Source organism: Rutidosis leptorrhynchoides, chromosome 3 (assembly GCF_046630445.1).
Source record: "Rutidosis leptorrhynchoides isolate AG116_Rl617_1_P2 chromosome 3, CSIRO_AGI_Rlap_v1, whole genome shotgun sequence".
Lineage (NCBI taxonomy): Eukaryota > Viridiplantae > Streptophyta > Magnoliopsida > Asterales > Asteraceae > Rutidosis > Rutidosis leptorrhynchoides.
This window is the reverse complement of record NC_092335.1, coordinates 33,418,813-33,435,792: the sequence shown is the minus strand read 5'-3', so window position 1 is coordinate 33,435,792 and position 16,980 is coordinate 33,418,813. Positions and strand designations below refer to the sequence as shown.

At 35.3% G+C, this 16,980-nt stretch overlaps 1 protein-coding gene across 1 annotated transcript; it reads left to right on the top strand.

The window, feature by feature from the left end:
• The first annotated feature begins 4,490 nt into the window (after window positions 1–4,490).
• Window positions 4,491–8,493, top strand: LOC139895920 (protein disulfide isomerase-like 1-4). The gene is made up of 12 exons (XM_071878467.1): window positions 4,491–5,068; window positions 5,414–5,543; window positions 5,979–6,144; window positions 6,218–6,336; window positions 6,790–6,870; window positions 7,030–7,116; window positions 7,200–7,274; window positions 7,377–7,445; window positions 7,599–7,679; window positions 7,766–7,900; window positions 7,989–8,045; window positions 8,133–8,493. The coding sequence occupies exons 1-12, from the start codon at window positions 4,524–4,526 to the stop codon at window positions 8,301–8,303; spliced, it is 1,716 nt and encodes a 571-aa protein (XP_071734568.1). The 5' UTR covers window positions 4,491–4,523; the 3' UTR covers window positions 8,304–8,493.
• The last annotated feature ends 8,487 nt before the right edge of the window (window positions 8,494–16,980 follow it).

Here is a 16,980-nt window from a genome sequence, read left to right as displayed (position 1 = left end):
TTTTATGAAAAACGAAAATATAAATAGTACTATTCATCGCATGTAAGACAAATTATGTGTAACTAGGAAGTGGCCGTTGGCCCACTTCGTTGGGCCAGAAAATTTGAGCCTACTAAACGAAATTTGTTTAAAAAAAAAAAAAAAAAAAAAAAATTTTATTGTAGCGGGTACTGTTCATTCGTGCCGGCTGTTATATATATTGTAAATAGATAATATGTTAATTATAATTATTATATTATTAATATTCACATATGTATTCTTTTTACGAAATTAATTACGTTACATATGTATGCGAAAATACATGTCTCTATATATTTGTAAAAACAACGACAAGTTTCTTAGTCAAACGGGTCATTAAAATAAATGACTTTAGCAATTACATTCACTTAATACCTAAAATATATCTCTAAATTATTTCGTTTAAACAAACCCGTGATTTCACGGGTTATTTCACTAGTAATATTTTGAAATGTTTAAATTCAAAATTTTTTTTACTTTTTAGTTCAACCAATTAGAATAATATATTTTTGAGAGAAAATATTTCTGATGGATAGAAAATAATATTAGCCCGATTTTCTTTAATTGTGTTTAAAAAGTAAGTTTACACTTTTAATGGGACGAATGTAGTAACAAATTATAGTTAATTTTAGATGTGTGGGAATATATTAACTATTGAATAGAATCAATTTTTGTATTTTTTCTTTTAAACTTTGAAGATTTAAAATTATTTTATTTAAGTTTTAAATGCAGTTGAACAAAGTATACATATTTTTTTTTTGTAATACTATGTATTAATTTTTTGTATTTTAGAAAATGGTAATGACTATTCTTAAAATTGTCATTAAAGAATTTAAACATGCAAAAAATACTTGTACATTAAAGTAAAGTGAACCAACCTCTACAAATAAGTACCACATTTACTATCAATTTTTCACTAAATTAATTCTTAAATGATAGTCTTTTTTTTTTTTTTTTTAAAGGCCTTAAATGACAGTGTTTAGGGTCTTGATTAAATATTTCATTTACCTAAATATAGTCCTAACATTATACGGAGTATCTAACATTATAAAAATATTTTTTTATAACAATTTAACGAAATAAATGTTCCTTTCAAGTGTCATCATTTTACTTTAGTAGGAATCATTTTGCAGGCATGGAGGTTTCAATGTCAACATCTTCATAATTCAAACACCAACTTTCATAATACTTAAATCAAAGTGCACTTTTACTTTTTTGTTTAAGTGAAAGCAAAGCAATTGCAATCCAACTCAAATTATTTGAAGTTTTAAACCGCAAAATACTCATCACTCAACACACACTTGAACAAGCTAGCTCCCAAAAATGGCACCAGTCACCACCTTATTGTTATTCATCATTAATTCAATTTCTTCATTATTTGAATTTGCTGATCAACACCCTTTGCAAGTTAGTTATAGTCCTCTTGGAAATATATATCTTCAACTTGCTACGACACACCGTTTTTAGTGTCATGTATTCAGCTTATGAAAACCGAAACTCTGGAGTTGTTTTGTTAGATGTCTACTCACACGCGTCATCAATTAGTATTTTATAAAACAATCTTTGTTTAATCTTGATCTATGTCCTTCAGATCCCAACTTTGCAATGTAGTTTTTTTCTTCTTCTTTTTAATGCATCTGTTTCGTTATTCTTTGGGTGATAATGTGATATGGTATTGGAGAAACCGATTGAATTCTTCATGTTCATCGATACGGTCGCTATGATGTTATCTTACCAACAATTTACAATCTCCCCGTTATAAAGAATTGTTCTTTTTAGTTGTTCTCTTTAGTTATACTATTAGCTAATAGCTATAGCTTTGGATGTGATTATATCTAACGATGATTGTGAATATTAATGTCATTTTAGGTGTTGTATTATTTACTTTTGTTGAATGTGAGGTTTATTCTAATCACCAGTAGATTTGTAGTACTTTTGCAAACACTATCGAAAATAATCGGTTAATGGGTGTAAATCAAAAGTCCTAGATCGAAAATTAAAAGTAATTAAAGTATATGCATATAAGCACTTGAGAACATTCCTCTGATTTTAGATACTACGGAACTTAATAGGGCTACACTGTAGGACATGTTGTTGGGTCTTAATCGATACCACAAATGGTATTAGAGCTATGGTTGTAACCCAAAGATGGTATCAAAGATATGGTTGTAGCCCAAGCATGTAGCAATATCGATTAAATAGATGGTTGTTGAAGATGATCGGTTAATCTCAGTGGACTTATATGTAGAGTATGTATTTGGACTAAAACAGTCCTACAACAAGAGTAAAATTAACTAATGCGTTAAGGGCACAAGTTAAGAACATGTATTCAATTAGCATTTTAGGTTGCGTTTGATAAAAGAAAATGATTAAATATTGAATTATTTTGATTTTGAATGACTCAGAGGTTTTAGATTGTAAAATTAACATATCAATTTTGTACATTATTAAAAAATAAAAAATACAGTTGTTTCATATTCTCTCATACGTGTCCATATGAAATGTACATGCAACATGTCATACTTAATTGATCCTGTTGCCCATTTAACAAAAGACTTAAGGTAAGATTTGACAATTCTATAGAGATGCAAGTTGAATTCAGTTTCGGTTTGTGTTGATTGTTTATAAGTTTGATAATGTGCAACCTTCGTCATATTAACCGCCTCCACGGCTTTTTTATGTTTTGCATTACCGTCCAAATGAAGGCCTAAATCCCCAAGGCCCGATCAAACAATTTAATGGCCTCCTACAATAAGTCAACAAATGCATTTTCATAAATACAAGAGCCCTAAGGCACTAACAATCTTAAGCCCATTTTATAATCCAGTAAAAAAGCCCAAGATTGTCGTAATTCTGAAGTACCATAGCAATGGTAAACGTTAATTCATGCGCGATAGTAGGAACGGAACCTAAAAAGTGAAAACAGGTCCACTTGCATTTCAAAAAATCATGTCAACGATTTTTATCCAACATTGTGACTCATTATCACCACGTGGCAGATATTTATTCGCTCGTAGGACAAGTAGTGGACAATGAAGTCAAAGCTGAGTAGCCACGTCGGATATCCCAAAGTACAATATACAATTTACATTTACAATTTACAATTACATTACAATTACAATTTTACAATTACAATTACATTACAATTACAATTACAATTACAATTACATTACAATAGTTACTTAAAAAGGCTTATCGCAAGTAGTGCAAATGCAACCGACTTTGTAGCGTCAAATGTAATAAAACCAACATTTCTATACAGTCCCTTCATTTTTCTTATATACTCGTATTAGTCCTTGCAGTTTTATTAAGGCACATAGAGCATTTTTACTTCTAGGTATTATATTGTGCCTCAAATAAACATAAACTAGCAACAAGCTAGTAATTACTTCATAATATCAAGAGCGTGTTAGAGAATAGTTTAGTATTAGATCCGGCCCATTTGTGGGTCTAGAGTTTTGTTAGGGTTATTGTAATGCCTATAAATTGTAGATGAATAAACATAATAAGGTCACGGGTTTCATTATGTAACATGGTATCAGAGCGGGTTTGATCCCGAGCTTAGTCGGCCGTCACGAGCCGCTGTCTCTATACTACCCGTCAAGCCTAGCATCTCTAAAATCTACTTCCTTCTTTTCACCACAAACACCACTCATCAGTCATCATATTCACACGAAACTCATAAAATCAAACACCACATCCTAAAAACTAAAACACAATTAAAACTATTGTGCTAATTGTTTTAGAATCCAATTATTGTTAACAATGTAGCCTTTAGGTTTTTAAAATAATATGCATCATAATTCATACATTTAAAACTCAAGGAGTTATAAGAACTATAGAATATAAAAGTATGTTAGTAATTTATATTGTTTTCTTAACTATTGAGGTTTTTTTTTACAGAAGGTTAATCTATTAACAATAACTCTAAAAATTTATATTTATCTAAAGTTACTATGTATAACCATCATAGTTTCATATACTAACCGTCAAAGTCTACATACGAAAAGTATGAGTTTTGTATACTATCAACATTGAGTTGTAGCTTAGCTGGTAATGGCTTGCCTCTTTTAGCGAGAGGTCATGAGTTCAACTCTGCTATGCTGCAACATTGCACTCAATGTTATCTCTAACCTGAAGTATCTATCCAGGTCACCTTTCATTTAGTGCGGGGGCAGCGGGGAGGAGGGTTTTTACCGGCCATGTTCTCGAATTTGTCCGAGTTTCCTCCAGGGCAGTATTTGAGGACGGGTTATGAAACTATGTGAGATGAACGTGTGGGTGGTTAAGTCCCCCTGAGTGATCCCGAACTGATGTAAAAAAAAAAAAGTTGTGTATACTATCGAGTATAGAATCACGTTTCAATATGTTGTTTCCTAAACTGTAGGGGCTAAAATTACACTTAAAAAGTGAAAAGGGTTTTATATATAAATATCGTGATAAAGTTCACATACTAGTTCGATCTCGTGTGTTTCAACTTTCAAGCTCTCAACTGCTATTCAACAATGGCAGCAGCAACAAAATCACTTCTAATCTCCCTCTCGATCCTGCTATTACTCTGTTTAACCGTCATCTCTACACAAACACACGATCTAGAAGACGAAGATCTCAGCTTCCTCGAAGAAGCCGACGATCAAAACGATGCTGAATCACATCACGACGGTTACGAAGACCACGATTTCGAAAACTACGACGATCTGGATGAATTCAACGACGCCGAAGGAGAATATGGAGATTCAGAATCTTTTCCGGAAGCTGAGATCGATGAGAGTGACGTGGCTTTATTAAGTTCGTCTAATTTTAGTGAATTTATTGAGAATAATAAGTATGCGATGGTTGAATTTTATGCCACGTGGTGTGGTCATTGTCAAGCATTGAAACCGGAATATGCGGCGGCTGCGACGGAGTTAAAATCGGAGGAAGTGGTGCTTGCGAAAGTGGATGCTGGTGAAGAAAGTGAGTTGGCTCAGAAGTATAATGTTGAAGGCTATCCTACTGTGTTGTTTTTTGTTCATGGAGTTGAGAAGACTTATAATGGTGCTAGAAACAAGTTAGTACTCGTATCTCTGTTTCTCTCTTATTAATTGAACTGAATTTGTTTTTTATAGTTTTTATTTCTAGTAGATTTGATTTTGATTTGAAGAAGAGTAGACTTAATTGCCACGTGTCTAAATTGGAAAAGGATGTACATTAGGCCAATTAGAGATTAAATGTAACCTATAGAGTAAAACACTTTTTAATTGGAAGTCAAATTATATAGGTTGGTGTGGAAATTGGGAATTAGGTTAGTAGCACCTTACCATTGTATGCCATTAGAGTTGCTTCAAGTACCTTGGGAATTCATATGTCTGGAACTAATCATGTTGTGCTGCTTTGTTTCATTATTTATACATAGGGATGCTATTGTGAGTTGGGTGAGGAAGAAGATTGGTCCTGGTCTGCACAATATAACGACAATTGAAGATGCTGAACGTGTACTGAGCGGCGAGTTTCCAGTAGTTTTGGGCTTTGTTGAAACTTTGGTGGTATAGTTCCTGTTACATTAATATTTTGTCTTGGTTTTTAAGTGTGTGTCATGTTAAAGAAAAAAAGTGCTTTCTTAATCGCATGTGTTTTTGACATTCCAAGAAAGGAAATCGTATTCATACACATAAAGACCCTCATAGAACACCATAGCCAGCTCTCAGCATTGTATGTGTATGTGCCCTCTGGTGTTTGTATTTGTAATCTATTAAACTTTGAACACGGTTTTATCGAGGCCATAGTACTTGGTACCAATTGTTGTTTGAACAAGGGTCGATTGTACATTTATCTCTTGAGTAATTAACCCAAAAAGAAGTATGCCAATCCCACAAGTTAAACACTTAGATAATTATAGTGTCGAATGTAACAATTTACCATTAAAAATTTAACCATAAAATTGTGATAGTTAGTGTTTCTGTTTTGATTTATGCCTATAGGGTCCAGAGAGTGAAGAACTTGCTGCAGCTTCAAAACAGGACGACGACGTTAGCTTCTACCAAACGTCCAACGCTGATGTGGCAAAGCTTTTCCATATGGATCCACAAGGGAAACGTCCAGCTTTGGTCTTACTAAAGAAGGAAGACGAAAAAGTTAGCCACTTCGGTTCGTTCTCTTCACACACGCTTCTTCTGGTCACTAGATTATATGTGATATATTGACCAATATTTAACTACAGGGGGCAAGTTTCAAAAATCAGAAATAACAGAGTTTGTCCATAAAAACAAACTTCCTTTGGTGATTTACTTTACCCGTGCAAGTGCTTCACAAGTATTTGAGAACCCAATTAAGAATCAGGTAGGGTTTTTATTGCTGATGTTGAATTTTGTTATACGTGGAAAAATGGATAGGGTGGGTAACTGGTAAAAGGGGCTACTTTTTGGTACGAGTCAGATTGGGTTGGGTTGTGAGCAGAAACACTTTTCCTCCAAATATTAGAAATAAAATAATAATTAGTTAGTGTGCCAAACGTGATTATAAAGATCATACGAGTATTGTTTTACAATAATGTGTTTCAGTAGTTCTTATGCATACAAATACATTTAAATTTTCTACCCGTTGTCGAGTACTTTTCCACCAAGTTCATAAACTGTTTTTAAATAATCTAGCATTGATTATGAATGTAAGCAGACTTCTAGACACCGTGTGTTCTGTTTTTTGTTTTCATGAAACTGTCATTGTGTATTTTGTGACTATTGCTGGTAACAAAATGGTACTCGGATTATTGGTTTTACCTCGTGTTTTTAACAGGTGATTCTTTTCACTACTTTGAATGATACCGAAAAGTTCCTTCCAATATTCCAGGAGGCAGCAAAAGATTTTACTGGAAAGGTTAGTTAAAAAAATCAAAGAGAGACTTTTTAGTTTAAAAAGAATATCAGATTATATTTGTGATGTTCAGAATGGCTCACTGTAGCTATTTTAATGTTATTTTGTGGTTCAGATTTGATAATTATTTCTTTGTAATTACATTCTTTGATTGTTATTCAGGCTCTTTTTGTGTATGTTCCAATGGACGATGAAGATGCTGGTAAACCAGTTGCAGAATACTTCGGCATCGATGGAGATGCTCCAAAAGTTAGTATAACTATCTTCTTTATCCATTATCGACCTCGGTTACTCTAACGTCTAAACAATTTTATGAACTCGTTTGCATGCAGATTATCGCATTCACTGGAAATGAAGATGCTAGAAAGTTCTTTTTGGATGGTGAAATGACTTTGAGCAACATCAAGGTTTGTAATATTAGACCTTGCTATCATAAATTTGTTTACATCATAAAATATACACCAATAAATATGTTATGTGGCTTCTGAATGTTTGATTTCATTTAATAGGCTTTTGGTGAAAATTTCCTACAAGACAATCTGAAGCCCTTCTACAAGTCTGATCCAATCCCTGAAACGGTAAGTTGTACTGTGCACTCGAGTAATTTCTAGATGTGTGTTATCAAACCGAGTGTCTGATTATTAATCAAAAATGTTTGGATATGCATATGCTGATTATGATCAGGATATTTTTATTAATCTTGTGATTTTCGCGTTTGTTGTTTGGTCCAGAATGACGGTGATGTAAAAATAGTCGTTGGTAATAATTTTGATGACATAGTTTTGGACGAGTCAAAGGATGTTCTTCTAGAGGTAACTCTTTTTTTTTACAATCAAATCGCAAAAGTATCGTCCCTACAAGTTGATTGTGATGAAATAACTTAAATATTTTCGGCCAGATTTACGCTTCATGGTGTGGCCATTGCCAAGCACTCGAGCCAACTTACAATAAACTTGCGCATCACCTTAGAGGCATCGAATCCCTTGTTATAGCCAAGATGGAAGGCACCACAAACGAACACCCTCGAGCTAAGGTACTTTTTCAAGATTGAATTTTGTATTGTTTCAAGAGTTTTCACTGACGTTCTTTGTTTTGTTTTATCTTTTTTTTCTTTCTTTCAGTCTGATGGGTATCCGACACTTCTTTTCTTCCCCGCTGGCAATAAGAGTTTTGACCCGGTTAGTGTTTTTAATATAGCCTACTAAATTACCATTTTTGTCAACTCTTTTAGGCATAAATGTGACTTTTTAACTTGGGTTGTGTAGATCACAGTAGAGACAGACAGAACTGTGAAAGCCTTCTACAAATTCCTCAAGCAGCACGCCACAATCCCATTCAAACTCCAAAAACCTGAGTCAACTCAGAAACCTGAGTCCACAGATAAATCTGATTCAACTCAGGAAAACAGCAATCAAGGTCTGAAGGATGAACTATGAGGTCGTATGTCTTCTGTCCTAGTTTTAGCATTAACTTATATTGCATCCTGAGTTCAATAGCCTAGATGGTCAAATTATGAAAATCAACTTCTAGATTTTTTTTTTTTTTTTTACCTTGACATTTGTATAAGCCAAAAGGTTTACTTGTTATTATCAAATTAATATTAATAATATACTATATTTATAGATAGATTATTCTATAAGCTGCTGTACATTGTGTTTTGTTCTATGTCTCTTTGACGGGTCTTCCAATTCTTTGACACCAAGTTTGATGCTTTTGGGATATACATAGGTTACAACACACATTTTGTATACACGTCATTGTAATCATTGTTTTCATCACAACTTTTTTATATATAAGAATAGCTCGTCGTTAATCAGAGTTCCTTAACGCTACAACCATGGCAAAACACTCCCAACCATTTTTCCTTGTTTTGGTTTTGGTTATGGCATCACTTCCTGCCTTACAAGGTTCTTGGAGAAAACTTCAGGCTATATCTCCTGCCCCCTCACCTGCACCTCAGACACCATACATGGGTGCCCCCAGTTCATCTCCATCACCATCAGTATCACCACAAGTTCCACCTTCTCAACCTCCACCACCACCACCACCTGGCGGTAGCGGCGATGGAGGTAGTGGCAAAGGAGGCGGAGGTGGGTCGTCTGGACTGAGTGGGGGACAGAAGGCTGGAATAGTTATTGGAGTTTTGCTTGGGGCTGGTTTGATTGGCTTTGCTGCAGTTGTATACAGGAAACGCCGTAGCAATATACAACGAGCCCGTTTTGCTGTATTAGCTAGAAGATCTCAACTCTGAGTAGTTAAAAATGAAAACTTTGACTATTTTTGTCAATATTGTTCATGATAATTCAAATTGATCGTTGTATCTTGTCACTAAATTTTGAAACTGGTACTTTGACACCTGTTCATGCAAAAGCAATTATTATCAATTTTGATTGTTAAATCTTCAAGTCTCTAAGACCAACGATTTGATTTGATCTATAATATAAAAGTGATACAGTATAAAAAAGCTTTACACTGATCATCACCGTCATCATCAAATATTTTGACATTTTGACATTTTGACCAATCTTCTTTTCTTTTAGGTATGTTCCTTTCTTTTACGCAGCATTATTTGCTTTTAGGGGTTTTTCCAAATTTTTCATGATTGCTGTTTTATGGGTCAACATAACTTCTTGTTGCGGTTGATGATCCTAAGTTTTTAGATCTTTGTCTTTTTTTTGATCAGGGATTTAGTTTTTTCACATTTTATGGTTGCTTAGTTCAATTTAGTGCAATAAAGATTGAATCTTAATGATTGTTGATCGTGTCTAATTAAATGATTTCCGTACATTTTTCTTGTAAACACATTCATTTACTTGATTTATGTGGTTGAATTTGTGTAATTAGTATTTGGATAGTTGCTAATTTGCATATTGACTTAGTTACTTACTCTACTACTTGCGTATTTTCATGGATGGCTTATTGAGTATTGTTAGGTCAAAGTTTTGATTAAATTTAAAGACTACAATTTTGCTTTTAGCTATCAAGATTTATGCTGATTTAACAACATTAAGATGTTCTGAGATGACATATGTTTTTGTATGTAATGCTAAATTGGACCTTGCTATATGTAATCCAACCCAAATAAATAGCTAAAAGATAACTTCAAATAAATACAATAGCTAAAAAAAATTGAAAATAACGTGCGGATCCTGTAGGCTTTAGCCCACTTCCTATCCATGATCCAATAAAATACGGTCACCAAGTTTAATACTTTGTGCCCAAGTAACCTAATATCACGTGCATATTTTAATACCATCATAAACCCTATATACTGTATATATTAACGGATCGAAGTCCCATATTAACCCTCAATCCTCATCACTAAACCCTAATCAATCCACTCGAAACAATGACAAACACAGAAGCCAAATTCAAACTACTTAATGATGATGATGATCATGATTCCATCGCAGATCAGTCTAATCATGAATCCGCAGAACTAATCGGTTCTAACATGGATCTTCTTACTAAAATCTTTGTTGGTCTCCCTCGTAAGTCCATCCTTCGTTTCAAAGTTGTTTCTAAACAATGGCTCTCTCTTTTGACTCACCTTTTGACTCATGACCCTCGTTTCAGTCTCCTTCGTTTCAAAGCTGTTTCGAAACAATGGCTCTCTCTTTTGACTCACCTTTTGACTCATGACCCTTGTTTCACTCTCCAGTTTGACAAACTTTTCATATCTTCTGGTCTTTATTATCATGAATTGAATGTTTCCTATGATGTTACAAATCCAACCACTCCGCCTTTTCGTTCTCTTGATTTCTATCCTGATACCGATGGTATCAGAATAGTGCAATCTTGTAATGGATTACTACTTTGCCGTTGCGATAGATACTATAATTCCAGTTGTAACTACTACGTTTTTAATCCCACCACAAAGAAATTTGCATTAATCCCACCTGTTATTGGAAGTCCAGAAGCTCAAAGGCTAATCCGTTTTATGGGTCTGGCTTACCATCCGACCGAGTGTGTTCATTACAAACTTGTATGCATTCTTCGTGCAGGACATAGTATGCTTAATCAAGGGTTTAATCATGGAGATAGAATGTACAACATTCAAATATATTATTCTCAAACAGGGAAGTGGAAAAATCTAAATCAAACTTTTACTCCCTCTTATTATACTGAATTTAGAAATTTAGATATGGAGTTTATTGGAATGGAGCTTTTCACTGGGGACCCACATGTCCTAATCCGATGTACTTGAGTCTGGATGATGAACAGATACAAGAATTGCCATTGCCATCCTCATTGCCTGTGAAGTTTGGTTATTATTCTTATTTCAGGAAGTTGCCACTTTACTTTGGAGAATCTCGTGGCCATTTACATCTAGTCGAATACTCGCATGAAAACAACCCTTCGGGTGTGAATGTTAGAATAAAGCACAAAAGTCAACAACGGTCAAATTACCATTTAAGGTAATTTAACCTTAGGATCAGAAGATGCACACTTCATCACTTCCTATTAGAGACAAGTCACAAGATCACACTAACAGCCAAGTTAACGGGTCAACTGCAGCCTGCACTTCCACTTTTGTAAAGGGGGTTCCAAAAGTCTAAATGGAGTCATCCCTAAAGTAGAAAGAGCCGTTGCACATCTTTGTATATATAACCTTAGCTGTATAATCTCATATATCTAATTCAATTTGTAAAAATTAATCAACAATCAATACAAAGATCAGATTAACACTTCAGATTATCTTTTTTATCTTTTGAAACATGGTATCAGAGCGAGTGTACTGATTCTGAATCATAGTAACACTTCAATGGCTCAATCATCTACCATTAACAAAGCCACCATGTCTAAAATCGACGGTAGCTCAAAATTGAACCGAGCTGCCATGTCAATTTTAGACGGTAGCAAGTTCAATAGCCCACAAGATGGAAGAACTTACCTGGACGCTTTATGTCAAAAACCTCCTTGTAGTGAATCAAGGGCTGCCACCACCGACCACCATAGACCACCACAATCTCTGAGGTGTGTTTATTGCGGAATGCAAGAACACACAGTAATTAACTGTTTTAAGCTTATTGGGTACCCCAATTGGTGGCACAAACAACAACGTGGCGGAGCTATGATGGCAGAGGCAACCGGCGTCAATCATAAAGTCACCGGCAGCAACGACACCGCAAGAGGTAAAAATCTATCCTTTAATTCCTGGTCTTTGCTAGGATCGACCAAAAGGGTGAAAGGGATAAATCCCTTAAACCCTAATTTGAAACTTCCTATCGATCCATCAGTCAAAAATCCCTATTCCTTGCAAAAACCGACAAAAAGGGTGGAAGGGATAAATCCCTTAAACCCTAATTTGAAACTTCCGATTGATGAGAGGAACCAGAATCGTTTTTATTGTCTGCAATTTCTAGATGAGATTGTAGAAGAAAGCATAAATGGAACAAGCCCCAAAGATGAAAAGGCTGTATCTGGTTATCATGCGTGTACAGTAAAAAGAAAGAGAGAGAGGTTAATAAATAAAAGAAGTAAACCAACCCTTTTTTGCAAAAGTCACGGATGGTTTTTAAATAAAGAAAAAAAGAATTCTTTAATAAATAAAAAAAGGAAAAAAGATGGTGTGGACTTGCAACAAGTGGGCTTGAAAACAAGTGGGTTTGGTAAAAATAATATGAATGGGCTTATAAATACAAACAATTTGACCAAAAATATTCAAGCCGAGACCCAAGACTTTTGTAAACCAGCCCAAAACACTATTTTTAAAAATCTAATCAAGAGCTCGGGTTATACCGGAAAAGCTAATATGATTTCAAACAACGAAAAGAGTAATGAATGGATTTTTGATTGTGGTACTACGCACACCATGAGTTTTGAAAAATCCGACTTTTGTTCCGAATCAAATCCTCGGGTTAATAAAATCCAAACGGCCAATGGAGGAGTTGTACAAGTTGAAGGGGGTGGTAGAATTGAAATTACTCCAACAATGAAATTGTCTAATTGTTTATATATTCCAACGCTGTCTCATAAACTTTTATCCATTAGCCACGTTACAAAAGAATTAAATTGTTCAGTTTTATTACACCCCACTTTCTGTATCCTTCAAGATATCAGGACTGGGGTGATTATTGGACGTGGTACTGAACGGGGCGGGTTGTACTATGTGAACGAAGTAACCCAACAAGGTACCGTGATGCTTGCTCATGGGACACCTACGAGGGAAGCTTGGTTGTGGCATAGAAGGTTGGGTCACCCTTCTGCCGGATACTTACATGCTTTATTCCCTAGTCTTTTTAAATCCAATATTAATTTAAACTGTGAGACTTGTATTTTGGCCAAAAGCCATCGAAATACTTTTAAACCTAGTAATACAAGGAAAGATATACCGTTTGCTTTAATCCATTCGGATGTATGGGGTCCTGCACCGGTCATTGGGGGGAAAAACTTCCGATATTTTGTTCTATTTATTGATGACCATTCTCGCATGACTTGGATTTATTTTCTCACCCACAAATCAGAAGTTTTTGAGAAATTTTCTCACTTTTATAAAATGGTACAAGCCCAATTTAATAAAAACATACAAATGTTAAGGTCCGATAATGGGGGTGAGTTTGTAAACTCATCAATGAAACTTTTCTGCGAAAATAATGGGATTATTCATCAAACCTCGTGCGCTCATACTCCCGAGCAAAATGGCATAGCCGAACGTAAAAATCGACTACTTTTAGAAATGACAAGAGCTTTATTAATTGAATCCAAGGCTCCGAAAAGTTTTTGGCCCGAAGCCCTTGCTTCCGCTACCTATCTTATCAACCGTTTACCTACTAAGGTTTTGGGCACAAAAACCCCTAGAGATACGCTTTCCCAATTCCATACCCTTCCGACCTCATTTAGCATTGAACCTCGAATATTTGGATGCTCGGTCTTCGTTCATATTCCGAAACATGAGCGTACCAAACTAGATCCATGTGCGGAAAAATGTGTCATGGTTGGTTATGGAATAAACCAAAAAGGATATCGGTGTTACAGTCCCAAAAGGCGTCATATTTTTACCACAATGAACTGTGACTTTGTCGAAAGCGAATATTATTATGATACCCAACTTACGAGCGAGGGGGAGAAAAAGGATGATGACACTCTAAGTTGGATACAGTGGACACCTAAAACTGATAATATCCAAATTCCAACACCAAATCCAAATCCCGAAAGTCCAAATCCCGACAATATCCAAAATCCAAATCCCGATAATATCCAAATAGAAACACCAAATCCCGAAACACCAAATCCCGAAACACTAAATCTCGAAACATCAACACAAGATTCCGAACCTCCTGAAACCTCCTCGAACAATGAACATCAAACCCACGAGGAACAAAATGACACTAATTCCGATGAAACCACCCAACGATATGTCCTACCTCAAAGAGTCAATAGAGGTGTCCCACCTAAACGATACTCACCAGAAAAAGAAGCGCAAAGGTCACGGTATCCTATGGCTAATATTGCACAAGGAAACCTATCCAGTGAAGCACAAAAATTCAACTCTGCTTTATATTCTGAAGAAATCCCAGCGAGTGTTGATCAAGCCATGAAATCTGAAAAATGGAAGAAGGCCATGGAAGAAGAAATGGAAGCACTCCAGAAAAGTGACACATGGGAAAAATGTGTCATTCCTCAAGGAAAGAAACCAGTAGGGAATCGATGGGTGTTTACTATAAAATACAAACCAAATGGTACCATTGAAAGATACAAAGCCCGGCTAGTTGCCAAGGGATATACTCAAAAATATGGAATAGATTATTCCGAGACTTTCTCTCCAGTTGCGAAGATTGATACCATCAGGGTTCTTTTCTCAGTTGCTGCAAATGAAGAATGGCCACTTCACCAATTTGATGTGAAGAATGCCTTTCTACATGGTGAATTAAAAGAAGAAGTCTATATGGAAGCTCCTCCAGGATTCTCCGGAAACTTCAAAAATGGGGAAGCTTGTCGACTTAAGAAATCTTTATATGGGTTAAAACAATCCCCACGGGCCTGGTTTGGGAGATTTACTTTATTTATGAAAAAATATGATTTCAAACAAAGTAACTCGGATCATACTCTCTTTTTTAAACGAAAAGGAAATTTAATTACATGCTTAATCATTTATGTTGATGATATGATAATAACAGGAAATGATAAAGAGGAAATTTCTAACTTAAAAATAAACTTGTTTAAAGAATTTGAAATGAAAGACTTGGGCAGACTTAAATATTTTTTGGGGATTGAGGTGTTACGGTCGCAACAGGGAATATTTATCTGTCAAAAGAAGTATGTTCTTGATTTTCTTGCAGAAACAGGTATGATTGATTGCAAACCAGCCGATACTCCAATGATTCCAAACCAGAAACTGTATATGGAAGATGATGCTGACCTTGCTGATAAAGGGCAATACCAAAGGATGGTGGGGAAACTCATCTATCTTGCTCACACTCGACCTGATATAGCACATGCAGTTGGAGTTGTGAGTCAATTCATGCATCAACCACAGGTTCACCATTTGGAAGCCGTAATGAGAATCATCAGATATTTGAAGAAAACAGCGGATCATGGAGTTATTTTTGAGAGACATGGACACCTAAAGACTCAGATATATACAGATGTGAGCTGGGCTGGAGAAAAAGGGGATAGAAGATCTACATCTGGATTCTTCACACTTGTCGGAGGAAATCTAGTGGCATGGAAAAGTAAGAAACAAAAAGTTGTATCTCTTTCAAGTGCCGAGTCAGAATTTAGGGGAATAGCAAAAGGGGTTGTTGAAGCGCTATGGATCAAGAAGTTGCTGACAGAAATCGGTTTTCCTCCAAATGAGGCAATTCAAATCTTATGCGACAATGAAGCAGCAATTGCCATTTCAGAGAATCCAGTTCAGCATGATCGAACCAAGCATGTGGAAATACACCGACATTTTATTCGAGAAAAACTAGATGGTGAAATCATTTCTCTCCCATCTATCAGATCAAAAGACCAACTAGCCGACATCCTTACCAAATCAGTCAATGGAAGATTATTCAGTGAAGTGCTTAACAAGTTGAACATTGGAAACCCCACTATTCAACTTGAGGGGGAGTGTTAGAATAAAGCACAAAAGTCAACAACGGTCAAATTACCATTTAAGGTAATTTAACCTTAGGATCAGAAGATGCACACTTCATCACTTCCTATTAGAGACAAGTCACAAGATCACACTAACAGCCAAGTTAACGGGTCAACTGCAGCCTGCACTTCCACTTTTGTAAAGGGGGGTTCCAAAAGTCTAAATGGAGCCATCCCTAAAGTAGAAAGAGCCGTTGCACATCTTTGTATATATAACCTTAGCTGTATAATCTCATATATCTAATTCAATTTGTAAAAATTAATCAATAATCAATACAAAGATCAGATTAACACTTCAGATTATCTTTTTTATCTTTTGAAACAGTGAATGTGTATGAAATGTTGAGAGATCATTCCGGGTGGTTTATCAAGTACCAATTGGACCTCCATCAACTTTTTGCCGCCTACCCAACTATGACACTTACCTACAAGGTGTTCGATGATAAATATGAATTCAGAGTCTTAGATGTGGTTAGAGGTGAAGAAGAAGAAGATACATTCATTGTGGTGAAAGTTGTAGATAATATCATGAGGTACAATATTCTTGACAAAAGTTTCCAACTATTATTTGATATCCCCAATAATATTGAGGAGAATAATTACCCATATTCAGACCGCAAAACGTTTCATCGTTTTGTTGGTCATCGATATATCGTGAAAAATGGTTCTTTCTAACGCAAGTGACGTTTGGATATGTGCTCTGATCCAAACTCGTTATGTGGTACGAGTATTAAATGATTAAACATGACAATTTTTTTTATGGGATTGAAGAGGGAAGTCTTCATGCTCGTTTCATCCTTTCGTAGTTTAATTTCTTCTTAATTATAGTGGTTCTAAGAGGTAGAAAAACTGCTATATATGTAGTTTTAAGCTTATTGTGAGTTAATGCTTCTCAATGTACTTGCTATCCATCTCAAGACATATTTAATCAAGCAACCTTTAAATCTTGCTTCTTGTTGCTGTTGATGATCTTAAATTTTGTAATCTTCGTATTGTTTGATCTGGGTTTTAGTTTTTCCACATTTTATG

What these genes read in the sequence shown, in the direction of transcription:
- LOC139895920 (XM_071878467.1), top strand. Translation starts at nt 4,524, where the DNA reads ATGGCAGCAGCAACAAAATCACTTCTAATCTCCCTCTCGATCCTGCTA. An exon ending in GCTTTGTTGAAACTTTGGTG is followed by an intron (nt 5,544 to 5,978) that starts GTATAGTTCCTG and finishes TTATGCCTATAG; the next exon opens with GGTCCAGAGAGTGAAGAACT. An exon ending in TGACTTTGAGCAACATCAAG is followed by an intron (nt 7,275 to 7,376) that starts GTTTGTAATATT and finishes TTCATTTAATAG; the next exon opens with GCTTTTGGTGAAAATTTCCT.